General features: G+C 43.6%; 1 protein-coding gene across 1 annotated transcript in view; it reads left to right on the top strand.

Moving 5' to 3' along the window:
• Window positions 1-20,615, top strand: part of LOC119169777 (beta-scruin-like) — a 55,168-nt gene extending 34,553 nt beyond the window's left edge. Inside the window, exons 14-16 of the mRNA XM_075883894.1 lie at window positions 6,347-6,544; window positions 16,389-16,603; window positions 20,102-20,615. Coding sequence (XP_075740009.1) covers window positions 6,347-6,544; window positions 16,389-16,603; window positions 20,102-20,316 — 628 coding nt within the window. The 3' untranslated portion in view covers window positions 20,317-20,615. The remainder of the gene's footprint in view (window positions 1-6,346; window positions 6,545-16,388; window positions 16,604-20,101) is intronic.
• The last annotated feature ends 1,378 nt before the right edge of the window (window positions 20,616-21,993 follow it).

Raw genomic sequence — 21,993 nt, 5'->3', positions numbered from 1 at the left:
TTCCATATTGTGCACCCTCCTCGGTGGCTCCCTGGTCTCAGTGGCAGAGTGATGGCCCCATTTTTCTAATGTAGACTTCTCCGAGAAGACTAGAGAGCTCAATGCTGTTCTGAAAAGTCAGCAGGTTCGTCATGTTTCTACGTAAGAAAAAACAATCGGCTTTTAGATTCTGCACGTACTCTTGCCACCTGCTTATGATGGCAATTAAAAGGATATGCGAAATTACACATTCAGGCCACTTGTTTGTTCTATGCCTAATTCGATACATGTCCGCATGTTTTTTTTTTTTTTTTGACAAATCACTCAATTGTCTGACGTTCGAAAGCGGCCCTGTTCCCTCAAAAGTTGATACCGCGCGGACAACACCGTTGTCCTGCCAGCGCACAACTGTGACGTCTCCATCTTTCTGGCACTTTTGCATCGAAACTTTCCCGCCCTTCTTGATTTATTTGCTTGTCAGTTTTAAGCATGTAGCCTTTAAGTCTATTTGCCCTAATTATGCCAATGGACAAGATTTCATGTGTTTCCAATTCTAGAGTGAGCCCGATTCAAGCGAAGTATTTGCCAAAGTAACATGTAAAATTCATGGACATTGAGAGGTTTTTAATCAACCACATTACAATGGAGCCCCTAACCCTAGGTGCTTGTGCTGCAGAGATGTGCCGGTGCCTTTCTCCTGATACAGCTCGAAATCATGAGTGTCACCACGAGAGCTGCATCTTATAAACACCTTGACGCCATCCGGATTTGACTTGTTTTTCACGCACTGCTTTGCAGCAATGGGACCAGTAAAAGGCACAACCTGCTTGTATATGCTGTTCTGGTGGTATGATTTGTCACCTGTGCCTCACAGCATCTAAGACCAGCTGCAGTTTTCAACTGTTTTCTGTGGGCAAAGTTGGTGGAAATGACTCTAAGTAATGCAGACCGCCACTGGAATAAACGGTTTACATGCATCGCTCATTCTGATACACTAGGAATTTTTCTAGTGGCCTGCCAATACATCCTGATTCTTCCGAACTTTAGCATGCTAATTATTATGAACATCCCAAAGAATATTTTTACTTTCGCAATTATCCTCCTTATAATTTTCAAAAGGTACGGAAGCTGGCTCAGTCGGCGGAAGGCCATGGCTCAGCATCTTCATAGTCGATTTGAAAAATATGTTTTTTGTGACGTGTAATACTAATTCACAAATGTAAATAATGCAACACGTAAAAACGAGTATTTCTGAAACTCGACTTCCATCTGTCGACGGTGCTCGAGTTCACATAGCCGCTGTGTTTAGAACAAGCGTGCATGGCGTCCGAACAACAACAAAGGGCTAAGTTCCGGAAACGCTGGTTGCCACTCGAATTTCTGCCGCACTGTCCTCGAGCCTTACCCTATTTTGGGGATAATTTTGTGTATCTGTAACGCAAAAGTCACAATTTTGGCCGCGAGAAAACACTGAGATACCAAAACAAAGCTTGTTTTGTTATCTGTGGCGGCATTTTGTGCACAATTGTGCACACGTGCACGCGACTTCAATTTTCAGACGCTAAAATGGTACCCTAAATCGCCTAAACTGTTCATGTGGGCTTTCTAGCTAAGTAGCCTCATACCGAATGGTAAAAAATGTTTCACTAAGCCACCTAAACACATTTAAAGTGAGTCAGAAATTGAACGCACTGCCTTCACTACAGAATGTACCAGCGTTTATCTTGAAACTCGCGGTATTGTTACTCTGCTTTTTGCTGCCAATGGTAGATGGCGGTATGGGTCCATATCTGAAGGGCTCACAGCCGAGGGCGTAGCGTTTCAGGCGGGAAAAACGAAAAGTTTGGCGGGAAAAAATCTTGGAATTCGCGTACACAAACGTGAACATGGTGACTTAAAAGTCTATCATTAGCTACGCTATAGTCGCCACTCTCTACTGTTTGGGAAAAGTAGGGACACACGATGCCGACCAGTATCGAAATGGGTAGCTGTCATGATTGAGCGAATTCTAGAAATCAGTTCTTGATAAGTCACGTCACCAAAGATTTATCATGTCGTTTCGTCATAGCACAGCTAAGTTTGAGCATGAAGGAGATATACCATAGCGAAGAGGGATGTGGCAGGTGGTAGAAAGAGCAGAAATCTTCAAACTTGTACTTATTGAGCAACTGTAGGGCACAATACGTGTGTCGCTTACGGCACACTTACCCCGCCCTCATGACAAAAAAAGCGTCACGTGAGCAAAAACAAATATAGTTCAATGCGAAATAAAAGCTTTCAATTTACAAATATAGAGCAGTCGTTTACGGAACACGTGTAGTCTGCCTAAAAACCAAGTTTTCTTTTCAGATTAAGCTACAGATGGCGTGCTCACGCACACCTTGAAACATTTTTCAATAGTACTGGCTTTCCGCTGGAATAATCCCCATGGCTGGATTGACAGTACTCTGTAAATAAATAAAAAAATATTCTCAAGTGTCAACCAATAACGACTACGGACCAAAATGACAAAACGGTCAGACACTAGTACATCTATAAGTCAAAATTTTGATGGGATAGTAAGACACATGAAAGACAGAATAAGGGAACAGAAACTGCTCTGATATTTCTATGTGAAGAAAAACGTCAGAGACGCGGTGAAGATATATATTGGATAGCAATGATGGAAAGAAAGCATGCAGTGGGAAACCATTCAAAGGGCTAAAATAAAGTAAACAAGAGGACACTTTACGATCATTCAAGGGGACGTGCTTTGATGTTTGAAAGGAGATCGGTTTACTTAGTACGCATAATTAAAAAGCAGGATTCAGTGTAATTGAGAAATGTGCATCCACGGGAAAGGTAAGGAAAAGGTGGAGCTTGCATAATTGAATGAAGACTTGTACTTGGCTAAGCTCATTGCCGCACATAGCGAGGGGGCTCCAGCCAATTACTTGAATGTGGACTAGAAAATAGGCGACACACGGCTTGAATAACAACTGAACCAGTTGTTAGTCAAGAGATGTGTCCTATGTTTTTTTTTCTTTTTTCATTCAAATAGTTGCCTGAAGCCCCCTCGGTATGAATGAAGACACCACCCGGATTTGTGTTAGGGCATCGCCTACTTGAACCATTCGTTTTTAGGGAAAACATTGGAGATGTGAGTGGGTTGGCGCTCGAGATGAACTATGAGTGAGAAATTGGCTGCGGCGAACAAGGAATATGAGCAAACAACGCAGGTGAACTAACTTTATTCTTTGTTAGGACTCGGGGAAGTTGACTAGTAAATATATAGGACGAGATCCTTCATTCCCATTGAATGCCTGGGCCGTCACGTAATAATAATAATAATTATTATTATTATTATTATTATTATTATTATTATTATTATTATTATTATTATTATTATTATTATTATTATTATTATTATTATTATTATTATTATTATTATTATTATTATTATTATTGTTATTATTATTATTATTATTATTATTATTATTATTATTATTATTATTATTATTATTATTATTATTATTATTATTATTATTATTATTATTATTATTATTATTATTATTGAGCGTTGCAGAGTGTAGGTCACCGCTCCATCATAAAGAGGATGCTCTTTTGTTCATCCAACCATGGTAATCGAAAACTCGCATAGTCTCTTGCGCACTGAACTAGGGTTACTCGAAGGCGCAAATCACATTTTTTCCCCTTGGCTGTCGAGTGCATTATTCACCCAGCCATCGAAAATCTTTTGCGTCTACCCGTTTTTTGGCACAAGTGAGTTAAAGCAGTTCCGGGTGTTAAAAGTTTTTTTGGTGTATTTAAAGATGTCACCCTCGGTGATGTTGCGTCAGTGGTAGACTTGTTTCGCTGATCGATGACGGCTAAAATGTGAAAATATCTCTACATCCGATAAGGAAATGCTATTACCACCACATTACCACACGCTGTCCCTAAATTCCGCAAATACCCTGCGAGTGGGCTGATTGTAATACGTGGTTTCTTTTACGTTGAAACAATACTCGCACGCAATCACTGACGCACTTATCGAGCTAACCTATTTATACGAGTGCAAGAATATTCATACCTTGAGCTTCTAGTCAGCGTTCATTCGTTTGTTCGTTCATTCATTCATTCGTGAGCAATGCGGTTTACAGAAATTTTTGTCTGGAATGGGACACGAGCATCAGTAAATGGATACTTAGCCACACCTCTCGTTCATTTCATCTTGATGAAATTTAGGTCGCGCAATTCATAACTTCACTTTGACAGACTCATTCATTCATTCATTCATTCATTCATTCATTCATTCATTCATTGCATTCCCGTTCCGCGGGAGGGCTGGTCATCGTCACCATCTTTTACCTGCGTTCCTTTGACGAGGTGCTGTCCCTACTCGCATGCCTTCAGCTTTTCATCAACATAGAATTTAGGTTAGGTTAGATTAGGATGTTGTAGGCGGCCGGAGGATCTAGCCATGCATAATTTGTAGGCAATTGCCCCAACCGGTTTCCTTTTCGCTAATCGTATCTAATGTCCTTTGTTTTTTAACTATGCACGAGCAGGCTTTCACAAGAAAACCGCGAAAAGTGCGATGTAAGCCTGCATAATCCGGTGGCCTCTGTTATATTCCACATGCAGCATTGTGTCTGTACTCGTTGCATCTTACCCCAAACATAATTGTCGCTTACATCGGTCACATGCGAGGTCTGTAGCGTTCGAAAATTTCAAAAGAAGTCACGACACCTGTTTCCTAAAGATCGAGTGACCACGCGGAAACACAATATCAGTCATGCTGTCCCATGGTGAACGTATAAGTTGCAGTTCTTATAGTGTTTTATATCACCATTTTTCTTGCACTTCGGGCACAATGACGTCGCGGAGAGTCTGATCTTGTGGAGCCATGCTTATGTACGCGCTGATCCCGTTCGGATGCGATGAAGCAAGCAGGCCTCTTTTCTTGATAGCCCTTTTGTCACACATGGCTGATGAGGTGTGAGCCATAACGAGTGAAAATGCTTATTGGCAGCTTCTCGTAAAATACGCAGACTGTCTTTGGGAGCCTTACGTTGGTGTAAGCTCCGGAGCACTCCGGGCAAGTCTGTCAGCCAGCTCAATACCCACTATACGCACCTGTGATACAATCCATTAAAACTTAGTGTTTATACCAATGCCATGCAGGTCTTTAAGGATTCGCAGTGATCTTTTGAGTGCATGATCCAAAACCGATTCATGTTTTAGCCGCTGCAAAGCGGGCTTACTGTCCGAAAGCAGCACAACTTGCTTCTGCCTACAAAACTTCAGTTTCTTTAGGGCTGCCTGAATTGCCACGCTTTCACACGCTGTAGATGAAACACCGCACTCGAGTCGTGCTGCCCAGGACGCCTTTAGAGACAGGATCACACACGCTGCAGCGCTTTCTCCACGCCGATCTATCAGCGAAAACTTTGAAATGATTGGTGTACCTTTCTTCAATGTATTCAAGTCCCAAAGAACGCACATCTGTTGTGGGTGTGAAACGCTTGCTGTGCATCCATGAAATCGTCACCTGACCGTTGACATACTCATGTGACCAAGGTGGGTCGTGCCCAAGTTCTCTGAGCTTGGGGAAAACAATGCGAAGGTGATGAAGGGTGTTGAGGGCCACGAAAGCTCGCGATTCCAATGCGTCGCCGAAGGCGGCTGAGTGTAGTGCTCGTGCTGGGCTCGATTCGCCAAGTCCGCGAAGCTGTGTCAGCAGTCGTTGAGAGGCGAGAAGACGTAACGGCGGAAGACGAGCTTCATGAAGCACCTATATGCTCGCTGTAAAGTTTGGCGCTCCCAAAGTTACTCTGAGGCCTTAACAATTAGGTGTTTTCAGCCGTTCGTACTGTGACTGACTTGTAGAGATCAGAGGCAATTGGGAAAACACACGATTGACAATTACTGCCGCGTGTAACTTTATCATTGATGTTGGGTGGCTCCCCCAGCTTGTTCCTGTCATCCTTCGAAGAATGCTTACACGGGTTGAAAGCGTTGACATCGTGATCTCTACTGCACGTCGAAAATTCATCCTGGTGTCTAGTGTGACTCCAAGGAATCTCATGTACTTAACTTGCCTCATTGATACATCAGGAAATAAGGATTTCATTCTCGTTTTTCGTATTCACATACCTGGGAATGGCATTCATCGAGACTTTTCAGCTGATATTGTTAGTCTAATAGATACACGATAGGTTTGTGCTTAGGGTATAACCATTTGCCCAATCATTTCCAATCGCTTATGCTGTATACAGACATCCAGATCTATATGTCGTTGGCATAGAATTTCAGTACTATTTAGAGCACGTACATCTATGTTCACAGTAGCGCGTGCTGAATGCACATCCCTATTATCCCGTAGAGCCGTGGCATCGACGGAAGAGTACGACCCGTCGTCTGACACGTGGCGAGAGTGCACGCCTCTAGACGTGCCTCGAATGGCTGTCGGCTGCACCACGGTCGCTGATGTCATCTACGTGGTTGGCGGCATGGTACCCGAGGAGGACGATCTGTACCGTGCCGTGGACAGGGTCGACATTTATGACCCGAAGACACACACGTGAGTTCACACCGTAGTTAGTCAGAATTGATGAAGCGATTTTTTGGGGGCCAAACACGACAGACTATATAAGTAGTACTGGATGCCAAGTGTGGTTCTGGAGGCGTGGTGTGGTTATTCTCATCGAACAGTTTAGCTCACTTAATTTTTCACCGGTCATCAGTACCTCGTTACACGTGGGCACCAAAGTACCGACTGTTTTGAACTTGCATCATATTCCTATGATACTATCTATTTTAGCATTATTGAATTGTAATCAAATAAGCTGCAGAAAATGCTGTTTAATCCTCGGTGGTGTACACGGGAAGTATAAATCAATTTGCTTGTGATAGTGAATAGTAATGGTTCAATAGGGTGTTATTGAGCTCGAGTGAATAGTGTCATACATGATTTTGAGCGTTTTTCAAACATCACAACATTTTGACGATGAAAATAGAGAACAGCACTCTTACAAAAAGGATGAAAGAACTACTAGAAGGCTCAGCGCCACATGTGACCGTTCTTTTGTTCTTCATCCGCGTAAAAGCACCGTTGTATATTTTCATGGTGGAACTTTACTAACTCGCCCAATTTCCCTGTCTTCTGCAGTTACGAGAGTATTTTCACGATAATAAAGAAAACAATTATAGAGTAACTATAAACGAAAATTTTCACAACACTTCATATATCGAACACTGAGCCGCGTTTAACATCCCACGAAATTGGCCTTCCCTCAAAAGAGAATAAGCACTTTTTTCCTGAAGGGGCTTCTCGCGTATGCACTTTAGAGCACGCGGCTGTAGTAGTAGAGCACTGCGCTGAGTGGCTAGAAACTTGTGCTACTCGTGAAATTGTCCCATGGTTGCTTGTTTGTTACTGCGCCCGTTTGCCTATTTCGAGCACCTGCCATGGTTGAGTGAGTGAAACAACTTTATTGACGATCCGGCATAAAGTGGGAAGGGGTAGGGGGATTAAAGCGAGACACTAGCGTGCTCGGACGTCTCGGAGCAGCAACCTACTCGCGTCAAACCCGTGGGGGCGCCGCTTTCGGCCGCTGGCGTTCCAAGATGCTAAGCACGTAATGGACCACGTCTCTTTCATTGCCTGGCTCTCGGCTGATGAATTTGCTGCTTATGGCAGTTGGCATTACTTCTTGGTTACCCGGCGGTAGTGCACAGTCCCAAAGGAGGTGTCTCTGGGTGGCTCGCGCCTTCTTGCAGTGTTGGCATACATCAGTGGTGTAAACCTCCGGGCAAACGTGCTTTGCACAGACGGGGGTCCATATTGCTTGTACTTGCAGCTGCCGTAGTGTGGCTGCTTCTCTGCGTTGTAGGTCTCGGTGAGGCGGTGGGTAGAGGCGTCTGCTCGTTCTGTACCACTGCAGAACGTCGGCGTAGGTTGTGATAAAATACTCTCCGTCTTCGGATTCGGGTCATTGCAGCTCTGAGGAATGCGTTGACAGAGACCCGCGGCTAGTTAGCGCGTGTGCCTCCGTATCTGCCTCCTCGTACTACGTGGACTACGTGGACTGCGCGTACTACGTGGACGTGGCGAAGTATCCCCACCGGCCAAACAATTACGCAGCAGCATTCATCGCAGCAGACACTGGAGTACTCACAACGTCGGGAAGCATACGGTGCAAGTCGCCCACGCAAGCCGAGGAGTTTGCAATCGCACTGGCACTAGTGATCCCGGATTGCCGCACGGTTCTCAGCGACTCGAAGACGGCAATAGCCAACTTTGCTACAAACAACGTCCATGGAACCACTGCAAGAGTATGTTCAACTATAGCAAGACCGGAAACCAACATTACCGTCAAGTGGTTCCCTGCGCACGCCGGGGAGCTGGACGTGGGCCCGAAGCGCCTGCCATCCAAATCTCCACAAAAGTCTTGTGAAAGGGAAGATCCTGTGTTTAACCAGCAAGTGTAAGACAATCAGCACAGCTGAACGTGGAGTAAAAATGCCGCGTCACTGCTGCGCACAGCATTTCAAGAAGTTCACTCAGTGCAACTCAGATAGAATTTGCCGCAGTCGAACTCCAGGTTTCCTGCACCCGAATGAGTACGCACAGCTATGCATGAAAAAGCTGAGGCATTACTAACGTCCTTGCCGTGTTTTAATATGGCTAACGTCTTCAATACCACATAAAACGCGGTAATTCACCACGGCTGTTGGCAGTGTTTGGTGGTGTCAAAAAGAGTTCTGCAAATTACCACAGCACGATGACGTCATCATGATAGTGCATACCAACAAATTATATATGTTTCGTCATTGAGACGTCACACGAAAGTTTCATCACCAGACATCATTTCTTGGTCAAAAGGGGGCTGATCGCGAAGGAAGTGCAAAATCATCTGAGGCGCCGAAAGTTTCCATTGTCTTCGATTCCCGAGAAAGTAAGTAAACTATACCTTGGGTGAAAGAATTGATTGAAGGGGCGCTGCGTATGTTCAATACTTCAATTACTGGAAAGAAGCAGCAGAAAACAGCTTTCGCTTTTCATTTCAGGGGTATGCATAACGGACCCTCCGAGGTTCTTTCCAGTTCAAATTTATTGGCGTGTGACGCTATGATGACTGGGAGACGTGGCCTGGCTCATACGTCATGTTTATTCCATTCTCATTTCTCCCCTCTGGGCTTCTACTTCTAACTCATAACCATATCTACCTTCTTACGTTACAGGATTCCCCCTCCCCTCGAAAGAATGCGCGTGTTGTGTAATACAATGCATAATGAATGGGCAGTACTAGAACGCAAAAAAACAACATCGAAATGGACCGTATTTGCACATTACATTGAAGTTCCCTAAGATTGCACATATTCTTCACAAGAGAGGGCAGCCATTCGGGGTTATGAAGTACAGCTCCGGTGGACGAGGCTGGCTGTTATGCTCTGGACAACATAAACATGCTTTGAGCGTGGAAACAGATGAAAATACAGCCGGTATTCTTGCAAACAACGAACGAGGCTGGAACGCTTTGCAAGGTTGAATGTTTTGTAGGCGTCCCATTTTTGTCGTGGGTCATACAAACGCCGTGCATGCAATTTGCGCGCCTGTTGATCGTGGCTTATTAGGCGCTGCCTGTGTTCCTGCAGAACACAAGCGGTTGTTTTGTGGCTTTTGGGGAGTTTTCTATGGTGATGACGCAGATGTTCTGACCGAAGGCGCAGTCTTGAACGCTGGTACGGAAAAGTTTCTTAGCTTTTCTTTCTGTGAAGATAGCTCAGATGCGGAATCAGTCTTTGTTTAGTGTATATTGATCACGACATTCTTCCGGCCGCAAGTATCCTTGCGATGTAGTTTTAGTTGCTCGTTGCCGGCGTTGGTGTGGGCGTTTTAGCTGTTGGAGTTCCTCTTGTTGCTTTTGTTGGCATTGCTGATGTTGCACTGTCTGACCAGGTAGACTTCCTTTGGAACCATGAGCTCGCTTTTCTTTGTAGGTTGACATGACCAGCAAATAGTTGATACTTGTTAAGGTGTTGCGATTTGTGTCAGGCAATGAAGATAGTGCGCCAGAATTGGCAGCAAAATCTGCTGAGGTTCTTGCAACGCCATTCTTGATGGATGTTACTGGTACAGGGCAGTGCCTGAGAGTTTATCCTTCCGAGCCTCCTGCGTGGGTTGGGCTCTCAGGGGGCTGGGAATTCGACGGCGACACTGCGAAAGGATCGGTTTGGTCATATTTTAATTGGGAATGACTGCCTTTCTGTGGAACGAACGATGCGAGTTCTTCTGGCGCATCAAACTGAATTGTAGGTGACGCGCTTGACTGAGTATGCTCGGAGCTTCTCCACTCTATTCCGACCATAGTGAACGCGTGAGACGCGAAGTGGGCACTGTGAGCGACCGAATATCCACGCGACAGAAAGGCAGGAGGTTGGTCAATGCGTGAAGGCTCCTTTCAACTGTGACGACCGAGTGCGGTTGTCTGTGGATGGTGGGTTACAAGCAAGTCTTCGTCGTAGTCGTCATAGTATTCTTTAAACCAAACGATCACCTCTTGTTTTATCTGTTCCCATGACTCGTCGTTTTGAAATATATGGGTGAGGTAGAATTTGGAGGCCTCACCGGAGATGTAGTCGGTAAATTTGGCGACCATCTCCCGTTCGGACCATGATGCAGCGGTTGCGTGGAGCTTGAACAGGTCGAACCAGTCCTGTACAGGTCCATCGTCCACTGCTCCGGTATACTTGGGTATGGGAAGGTCGGTCGATGATGAGACACTGATGAAGTGGCTGGGAGGTCTTCATCCTGTCCACTCGTGTGACGCTATTATGAATGGGAGACGTGGCCTGGCTCATACGCCTTGTTTATTCCATTCTCACTTCTTCCTTCTCAGCTTCTACTTCTAACTCCTAACCATCGCTACCTTCTTACGTTACATATATATATATATATATATATATATATATATATATATATATATATATATATATATATATATATATAGTCCAGTAGATCCTCCGTGAGCGGTCACAACGTGGTTTAATATTACGTTTCGGCCTAGAGTCTGGCCTTCATCAGGATTAAAGGTACAGTTTGTTGGCGCTCAGCTTTATACAACCTCAAATTAGAGGGAAAGAAAAAATAAAAAAGAAAAAAAGAATATAAGGTGGACTATCCTCGGGCGCCCCCCTTCCACTCTTCCTTCCACTTCCTCCTTCATCTCTCTCCTCTTTCTCCCCAGTGCCTCCTGGCACTGGCGGTTCGGTGTAGGGCAAAAAAGAGCTTTTTTTAGGAAGTTCTAAGCATTTAACTACTGGGAGCCCTGTCAACATTTCATCGTAGAAAAAGCGGTACCACGTATTGCGGAAGAGGCTGGTAAGCGGGCATTTTAGGAAGTTTTAAGCCTTTAACTACTCGGCGCCCTGTCAACATTTCGTCGTAGAAACAGGGGTGCCGCGTAGTGCGGCAGAGGCTGGTAAGCGGGCGCAATACGAATTCCTTGCCCGCTTCTGGATTACGCGTGCAGTGGGGTCTCCCGACTGTGCACAGGGTTGCTGTTGGGCATGTCATGCATGGCACAATTGATTGGGTAGTAAAATAAAACAGAAAACAGACGACAGCTGCACTTAGGAAGAGTAGTTACACTTGGAATTGTTTTGAGTTGTCCAGTGCCTTTCGCAGCTGCAGTGCCGTGAACTCAGTTACTATTTTCATTATTGCCGCTATTGTTTTCTAATGCTTTAATTTCTGCAAGTGTACCAGGATTCTCGTTTATTCCTCTAACGAGGGTGTTAAATCAGTGGATAAGGTATGACTCTCGTTGTTCACGTTCTCGGTTTGATTTAAATCCCGTCTCTAAGAGCATTACCGATAGTTTTTCGAATGCATGGTCGGGAAGATTGAGATGTTTTGATAGAGGTAGGCTTGGCGCTGATTTCACATGGGCTCTGTGATTATTGAAGCGAATCCTAAATGGTGTTTCTGTTTGTCCGATGTACTGCATGCCACACACGTTGCATTCGAGTAGGTATACCACATTAGAGGAATCGCATGTTAGGTTTCCTCGTATGTTAATCGAAAACTTGGATTGTGTGCTGGTTGCTTTGTGTGTTTCTCGCATCGCCTTACATACAAGACATCGTGGCTTTAAACAAGGTCGGCATGAACTATTGGGGGGTGATGTGTTAATTTGAGAGTGGACAAGTGTGTCTTTGAGGTTACGTGGTCGTCGGTAAACGACGCCTGGAGTGGATGGGAATGCGTGTTTCAGACGTTCACTTTGTTCCAGAATGTTGTAATGTCGTTTAAGGATTTTGTTTACGTTGGGGAAGTTTGTGCTGTAAGTCAAGCAGAGGTTTGTTCGTTGTGGGTCTTCTTGCGGTGGTCGCTTCATAAGTAAGTCTTCACGCTTTAGTTTTTTCGCTTTTTGAAAAGCGTCATTAATTACATGTGGGGGGTATTTTTGTTTCTCGAGCATAAGTTTCAGCCTCTGTGAGCTCAGGTCAAAGTCATCGTCTCTAGAGCAGATTCGCTTAAACCGGTGAGCCTGGCTGTATGGAATACTGTTTTTACAGTGGCGTGGGTGATCACTTTGGTAATGGAGGTATTGTTGTCGATCCGTTGATTTGCGATGTAGGGTTGTAGAGAGCTTCTCTTCTTCTACCGTTATGGTAACATCAAGAAAATTTACGGTTACTTGCGAGTATGTGTGTGTGAAGTGTATGTTTGGATGTACAGCATCGTAAGTGTCGATAAAGCTGAGAAGTTCGTCCTCGCTGTGGGTCCAAATAAGAAAGATGTGGTCTATGTATCTTCTGTATAACATTGGTTTCAAAGAACTTTGTGCAAGAAACTCAGATTCTAGCTTTCCCATAAATATGTTGGCCTAATTAGGTGCCATTTTGGTGCCCATAGCGGTCCCGCTGATTTGTCGAAAATACACTTGGTTAAACTCAAATGAATTTAATTTGAGGACCATCCTCGTCAAAGTTGCGATGGCAGAGAAATCTGGGGCATTAGATTGTCTATGGTTTGTGTACATGTTTTGTAATGCAGCTATGCCGTCATCGTGAGGAATATTTGTATACAATGAAGAGACATCAAGAGCAACCAAGTACGAGTTTTTCGGCCCACACAGATCTGCAATGTCTCGAAGAAAATGTGTGGTGTCTTTTATATACGACACGAGGGTGCATGGAATGTGGCTTAGTAGTTTGTCCACGTACCCTGATATGGGTTCAGGTATTGTACCCATGCCTGATATGATTGGTCGACCTGGGTTACCAGGTTCATGAATTTTTGGGAGGATGTAGAAGCGACCTGGACGAGGGTATGCTGCTCGCATCAGTTTGTGGTCAGTGTTGGTTATCTTTTCTGCATCCAACAGTTTCTTTAGTTCTGTTGATACGATGCGTTTGTATTCGTCTGTCGGATCACCTGGGAGGCGTTCGTAAAATCTTGAGTCTTCTAGTTGGCGGTATGCTTCTTGTAAGTAGTTGGTTATATTAAGGACTACAATTTCTCCTCCTTTGTCAGCGGGTTTTATTGTTATGTCTCTCCTAGATGCCAAATTTCTCATACTTATTTTTTCAGATTTTGTCAAGTTTTCTCGGTTTCCTTTCTGTCTGTGGTATTCGTGTACTATATCTTTCTGTACTGTGGTATATAAAGGTCCAAGCACTTGTCTCGATTACTATTCGGTGTTCAATCATTTGATTTACGACGGTGAATTGTTTCGTGGTTAGAAGTCCTGTCCTAGAAATATTCGCGCAACCTTAAGCTTCGAGCGAAGTTGTCGAGGTCTCGGAGCAAGTGGAATTCATCGAAAAATTTTGTGGTCGGGCAGAAGCTTAGTCCCTTAGATAGCAGTTTTTCTTCGTCAGGTGACAAGCTCGCGTCTGATAAGTTTACAACCACAGTGTCACAGGGTGTGTTCCTACGTGGGTGCTCGTTTGTACCGTTAGTGTTTTCCTGGGTGGTGGTGTTGTAGTGATAAGGAACTATATCAGAGAACTATATCAGGTTTGGGCACATGGTCTCTTTTGAGGTTATGAATTTTTGTGGTCATGATGGCTTGGTATTTATTCTGTTCAAATTCTGTTAATTGGGTGATTTCTTCGTTCGATAAAGTGTTGTGGTGGAGAATGGTGTAGGTCATAGCGACCAGTTTCTTTACGTGCTTATCACTGTGATTCAGAGTGATTTCTGTTAATTTAAGAGATGCCTCAAGGAGGACATTTTTCCATGTTATTTGGTCGTTTTCAACTAGATTTGTAGTGGCTGGTGTGAGGGAGAGTGTCATACCCTTGGGAGATATTCTAGCACGAAGGTACACTTGCAATATTGATTTATGCATTTCATGTCTAATTCGTTTGTCGGCAAATTTTCGCACTTTAAGGAAAGTGGCACTGCAACTGGGAAGCAATGAGCTGGACTTACATTTCACAAGTCAATCTTCTTTTGGGTGCGGGAATGGCACTGATGAGGTGCGCAGGTTGTAGTTATGTCCGGCAGGCCTTCGTCGTTGTAGGGAGGATTTCGGCGTTGGGCTCCAGGCGAACGTGTATATAAATAAATAAATAAATATATATATATATATATATATATATATATATATATATATATATATATATATATATATATATATATATATATATATATATATATATATATATATATATATATATATATATATATATATATATATATATATATATATATATATATACATATAGAGAGAGAGAGAGAGGGGGGGGGGAAGAAAATCACGCTGTGCTGTGAAGCCGCCTTTGTTGTCTCCCCGTATAGCAGTTTCGTGAGGCAACCTTGGGCACCGAAATTCGCACCGAAAATGCGGTAACTTGTTTGAAAATTCTATATAGAATGAGGCGACGTATTATACTTATTCCCGTATTTCTCAAGTTTGATATCTACGTGTTTAGTAGTATATTCAAAATAATTTATGCAAAACTCTCCATAATGTAAGCGCAGCTAGCCGGAAAGGTTATTCTATCAAAATGAAACGAAATATGGGGCGTTGTTTTACAAATTATGCACAACAGGTGACTTCTTTTTTGGAATGTCTGGCCGCCATATCTAAGACAATGCTTAACCAGTAAATTCAGAGGGTAGAAAGAGATTCAAAAATTTGCCCGCTGGTGATGCATTGCAGCTCATGATGCATTGATTTTCTGTGTACAATAAATGTGATCGAAGCACATTACACGTATCGAAAAGCGTGATGACCCTAATTTTCTGAAGTGAAGCACAGCAAAGGCACTGAACAGTTCCTTCAAGCAAATGCACTGATGCGTCTGTTTGAAGGTGGCCAGGCCACGAAAAATGTCACCAAAAATACATGGCAACAAGATTTCGTGAGGAGTTCTAATACGATTTCTTTCCTGGTAAAGTAACAAGTGGCTGGGTTGATATCATCGAAGTAAAGAATGCCGATGCTAAGTGCTTATTCACTGTGTTTGGCTTTGGCTCCGTGGTAGAGATTATATTTTCGATGCTAAAGCTTAGCTCCCATGACGGTGGTCTAGTGACTAATGCACTTGGTTGCTGACTTAAGGTCACGGGATCGGATCCCGGCTGTGGCGGCTGCATTTTCGAGGCAGACGAAAATGCAGTAGGCACGTGTGCTCAGATTTGGGCGCACCTTAAAAAGTACGAGCTGGTCGAAGTTTTTGGATCCTTCCATTACAGCGTTCCTCATAATTTTTCAGTGGTTTTGAAACGTTTAACATCAGATTATATTAAGCCACATCGGTTTTAAAAATTCATTAAAAGAAATGAGTTTGTTTCAAACTTGGCACCTTGGTGTTAGGTGGCAGCTGAATAATAAACTAGGTGCGAATACGCTACGCTTCGATTGACGTCAAAACGTCGATTTTGACTGTCGTGGTATATAGGGGGCCAAGGAATGTGCGTTGATTGAGACAAGCACAGCAAACATGTACATGACGTGGTAAAACCAGGAAACTTATAGGAGCTGAAAAACTATGTGGCCCAGGCAGCAAAAAGGGGGGGGGAGAGATAGAGTGACAAAAGCGAGCTACTCCATAGACAACTTTCGAAGCGTCACACCATCTTGATGTGCCGAAACGGGTGCCGAGCTACGAAAGCCTTAGCAGCTCTACGCTCTTAAACAAAGGCAGTGCTACTTACAAACATTGAGGTAGTCAATTGTTGTCACAACATTCACTAGCTAAGTAATAACTACAGGTAGTAGATCACATGCGTTTACTATCTCAGAAGCAACCAGAGGTAGTAAATGTCTGCTGTCTACTACCTACAGTTACTACTTAGGTAGTGAATGTTGTGCCAACAATTTACTACCTCAAAGTTAGTAAGTAGCACTGCCTCCTTTTTAAGAACGTGCAGCTGTGTTTATTTGCCTTCGGTACTCGTGCAGATGGTCCGAGGGTCCACCGCTCCCAAAACCACGCGCTTTTCCCGCGGCCGCTTCACTCGGCGACAAACTATGGCTGATAGGCGGGTGCTACGACAACTCGGAGCCTGGACTCAACCTGGTGAGCCTGCGAGACGTGGACGTTCTCGAAACTAGCGCATGGCTGCACATGGGTTGTACGACCCACTCGAGGCACGCCGCAGCTGTGGCCGTAGCTGGTGAGTGGCCAAAATATTTGCTTCAATGGTTTATTGTTTTAAGTACTGGTCTCAAATTTGTTTGAGCACCGAAAGGATTCGCAATTAATGAAGTGCGTGATTATTTATTCAGTAAATTGGTCCATTTTTATAAACGAACGTGGGATAGCACTTAGTCTCTTTTACTTAGTCTCTTTATAGATAGATAGATAGATCGATAGATCGATAGATGGATAGATCGATCGATAGATAGATAGATAGATAGATAGATAGATAGATAGATAGATAGATAGATAGATAGATAGATAGATAGATAGATAGATAGATAGATAGATAGATAGATAGATAGATAGATAGATAGATAGATAGATAGATAGATAGATAGATAGATAGATAGATAGATAGATAGATAGATAGATAGATAGATAGATAGATAGATAGATAGATAGATAGATAGATAGATAGATAGATAGATAGATAGATAGATAGATAGATAGATAGATAGATAGATAGATAGATAGATAGATAGATAGATAGATAGATAGATAGATAGATAGATAGATAGATAGATAGATAGATAGATAGAAAGATAGATAGATAGATAGATAGATACGCTCAAGGTCGCCGAAGTGCGGTAAGAAATGCTTCGCATTTAGAAAACCCAGAAAAGACACCGGCGTGCGGAATCGAACTTGGGTTCTCGTAGGGTTTTTCACTAATACCTACAGGGAAGTTTGGCGCCACCATCTATGCAAGGTTCTTAAAGGGCGATGTTGCTACACTGGGGATGACAGTATATGTGTCTACGAGCCTTCTGTTGGCTGATAATGAGCGAGGCTTCGGCTCAAAAGCGAATACGACTGCGCAAAGAAAGCTTCTCTGAAGCAAAATGTTTATAAGCGGATCACATTCACGCGTATTATGAAAGAAAAGTCCACTCACCTTGACTGCACAGCCAAACGGCGAAGGAAACAAACAGGCGATATAAACGTGGTGGCGGGAACGCTCACTGCGTCGTCTGTCTGCCAAGTTTAGTGGCCATTGGTTTCTTCTTACCCTTCGTAAAACTGTGCGTCAACGTAAAAGGTTCTTGTGTTAAATACAACAAGTATTTATGCAATGGCAAACATAAATTGCCTATTACATGCTTTCTTAGTAAGAAATCAATCATTTTAACGTGAACGCAAACGCGTCTTCGAGATATATAAACCCGAATCACGTTCGAACCTCACGTATCCGTTCATTCGCTTGCAACCAGCAGCTCACTAGCGCCGTATTTCTCTTTAGTTGTGATTGTGAGAAATTCTGTGCTCTGAATCGCGGGTGTGAGGCGCTAACCACTGAGCTACCATGGAGCTCGTCCTTCACCATTCAAACGACAAGCAATTCATATCCACTACTTACCGCTGCTCACGGGTATCTCGGGAGTAATTATCGTGTTTTTAGAATTACCAGCAAGATGGCGCATTGCGCAAGCGTCGCCACATCACGTGGTGGCACGCGCTCTGATCTTCACCGCGTACTTTGCCCTGCTTAAAGGAAGGGAGTGGTGCTCCCTCGCGCGTCCGTATCTCGCGGTGGGGACGACGGGAAAATCACGTGTCTTGGCTGGCCTCGGGCTTTACCTGGAATGATTCTGTTGTAGTTACTGGGAGCACAAATGTTACTGCAATCACTGCAGTCTCCGTTTGTGGAAAGCGCTTGCTTTTCAGATGCAGTTAAGTAGCAACTAAGACAATTATTCGCGTGCATCTGTAGCTCTGAATACGTTTCAGGCGTCATTTGTGCATGACAAACGCGGGACGCATTTAACTCTGCCTACCATTCTGTGCGTTACCTTCCAATTCATTGATATTACGTTCATTGCATCACCTTTGCGGCAAAGCTGTGACTTTTTGTTTACAGCACGAAAAAATGAAGACGGAAGACAGAAAGGACACAAACCAGTGCTGACTCGTAACTGAAAGTTAAATTTAGAAACACAAGAACTTCAGAAAAGAAGCGTATCAACTTTGTCTAGAAGTGTTGCAGAAAGTTACATGGGGTATCACTTCACGATAAATGTGCTTATAACATATGCGAACTCTTTTTCTGTGAGATGTAAAAAATGTTTTTCTATGAAATGCATCCGTACCAGCTAGCGCAACTTTCAAAACTATTGCTTTCTCATATCACAAGAAACTCACATACTGTACATACTCGACTATCGACCGACTGATAGTCGTGAGTGTGGCGGTTTCACGATGAAAAAGACTGAAGTTTTCTGAGGGGCAATGTTTTTACGCTGTAGGTCAGTCCATAGTCGTCCATCGTAGCCCCCCTAGTATTCGAAGCACTCACTAGATAGCGCTCGCACTACTCCAGTGCGTAGGAGACGCTTGTTTTAGTATGAATGGAGACGATTGAATGGACAGGTTTACGAATGGACTGATGGACAGACACACATACGCACAGAGAGGCAGATGGCCAGATAGATGAGTGCACAGACGGATGGGCAGGTGGACGGACGGAGCAAGCTACTTCTTCATCATTCATTTTTTGGACATTGCGTAATTTTATACAGTGTTTGTCATGGTCGAATGGGAAAATTCACAGACGATTCACGGTTTACCGATGTAATTCAGGAGCTTTGCCCACTCATCATCATTCACCTCGTGTAGATGCTGTATATTTTATTTCTTCGTGTTTTCAACACTATTTAAAATATTTGAGCTCTACTAGTTTGACCTCTACTAGTGTAAAGGAGTTTCAAGAATGATCTTGCGACCCTTCTTCTCCTAATGTTGACTCATGGCATCTCGAGACTCCCATTTGTAGCAGGTTCCCGTAATTCCATCGAATGGCATACCGACTCCCATGAATACGATTTTTTACCGCTTAATTACGATAACAACTCTTTCCCATGCTTCCAAATTTCAGTCACACACAATCCTCGCAGAATGTGCGCGTCCAATTGTTCAGTCAGTTCAGCTGTCCAGTCGGTACTGTTTGTTGAACGGCTGCATGGCAGAGGCAGCCGCAAAATGTTGAAGCCTGTGCTTATGTTCGCTGAAGATGAAAAAAAAATCCACAGCTCTCTTTCACCCAATGTGACACTGCTAGCATTCTCAGTAATTAAGACTACAGCTAATACATGGATACTTTTAGAAGTATTTTAAAGCTATTCTTCACAAAAACTATAAATGTATATCAATATGGCAAGGAAACGGCTATCAGACTAGCATTTATGGTATGCCGTATTGAGTTTGACGATTTAACTGTGCAAAGAATCTTCACAATAATTGTATGCGTAAATAATCTAAATGTTTCATATATCCTGCGTGTAAAAGCCATGATGTGTTTTATTTTCTTCCTTTTACAGCCAATTTATGTTGTACGTTTATGCACAACAGGTTGCTAATATGTGGGCATGCCGCTGATTACCGTGCTGTCAGACTTGCCATGAATTTACGCCGATACCCTAGGCCACTGACTATACTAGTTCTCTCAAATGAGATTATTTTTTACTTTCTCTCACAGACACCAACATCTACGTCATCGGTGGCACGAGCAGCGTACTTAATGGGCCAATCAAACGGCCGGAAGTGTACCTGCAGCAGGACGACCGGTACAAGTTCCCGGCCGAGTACCCCGAAGCGATGACTGGCATTGCTGCCGTATGCATACCTCCAATCACACCTACGTTCAGGAGCAGGTCCCTGACGTGCATGATAACGGACACTTTGGCGGAATAGTGATGCCGCGGCATTTTTGTATTCGGACTCTTATAGGCTTAACATTACTCCATTGTCATTCTACGTTATCGCGCGAGTTAGAAGGTCATACTCGTGCCATTTCTTCATAGAAAAAATTGATCGGGCTCAAATAGAGGCCTCCGCTGTCTCATAGTGGAAAGGCGGATATACCAATGAGCGCAATTACACGAGAAATTTTGTTGCTTGCTTGGTACATCAAGAATATACGCGCGAATATGATCTACATGTTCAAAGGCATACCGTATATATAAGTAGCATAATATGGTCTATATCGCTTTATCAGGTACATTTAACCAAATGCGTAACTTTTGCGAACGATTGTGGGAACAAATATGTGTTACAGAATAAATTTTTTGCGAAGCTATGCCTGACTTCACTTCGCTAACACTAAGAATCAATGGCCTTAGGGATTTCCTCAGTGGTGGAGCTGAATGCTATGTAGAGTTATGACCTCATCACTTACGCCACAACAAGTGCTCTCGCCCTGCTACATGTGCCCTCCTCCTTGCCGCTCTGCAACATGCGCAGCTACCTCACTTTCACACGAAACCCCTCCTCCTCACCGTTGGATAATCTGCATCTCTGCAACCTCCAACTCGTCCTAATTCTGCACTGGCCTCCATTGAAATACGCTATACCTTCCGTCGGCCTTTCAACCTTCCTCACCCTCACTCTCTTACCCTTCCCCTTGTTATACGGTGTTTTGCATGCCTTTAGTATTCTCCTCCTTGAATACCTTACCTCCTAATTACTCTCGTATGACTCTTCAATTTAGTTCCCATTTCTACTCCTTGCTAAATTATTGTGCTATGAATCATTCTTTGCTTGTGTTCCAAGCAGGAGTTCTACTATCAAGCCTTGCTCGGCTTGGATATATAGTTAAACTTACTTCCCTGCTTGGAAATGCACGTAAAATAACGTTCATGCTTGCCAAACACTCACATCATGTATACAGGATTCACAATGCAGCTTCGAAGTAATATTGCGTGGTACGGGAGTACATTGCCATCGAGTGTGAGCAGGTGTGAATATTATCCCGACTTCATGGTTCACAGCTGGCCAGCCATTACGAAATGCATATACGCTGCTGCGCATATTTCCTTACCAGGTAGGAGCGCATAGTCATTTCGCAGACATTTCACACGTGCAATTGCTGGAGGTTTGAAGCACGCTACATATCGCACAGCCATACGGAAAGTTTCACCAACGCTAGCCACTTTCAAGTTTATGAATTACATTGTAGTAATCTACAATTTAAACTTCTGGAGTAGTGCTATACAATAAAAGAAAACGCCAGGCCTGCGCGGAAGACACAGCACAGTCACAGCGAATGCTGGAAGAGCGGCCTTTCAGAGTCTTTTCTAACACACATTGGGTCACTGCTGCCAGAACACCTGCTGTGTACCCACTATGGCATGATTATTATTACTAATTTTTGGTAGTAGACCAGCACTCGCAATGCTATATTTTGTCATTCTTCTGATAAGCGTTCTATACGCTACGCACTTGCAAGGAATTTTGTACCATTTGTTCAAGCTGTGGCTGGCGACGATGAGGAGTTATGCCTCAAGTGGGTATGTACCACAGTTAATGGATGATCAAAGACAAGCTTGTGTAATTGGTTGCAGCATTGGACGACCCACTCGTTACGTTATT

This window comes from Rhipicephalus microplus, chromosome 2 (genome assembly GCF_043290135.1).
Source record: "Rhipicephalus microplus isolate Deutch F79 chromosome 2, USDA_Rmic, whole genome shotgun sequence".
In the NCBI taxonomy this organism is placed as follows: domain Eukaryota; kingdom Metazoa; phylum Arthropoda; class Arachnida; order Ixodida; family Ixodidae; genus Rhipicephalus; species Rhipicephalus microplus.
This window is presented reverse-complemented; position numbering and strand designations above follow the sequence as displayed.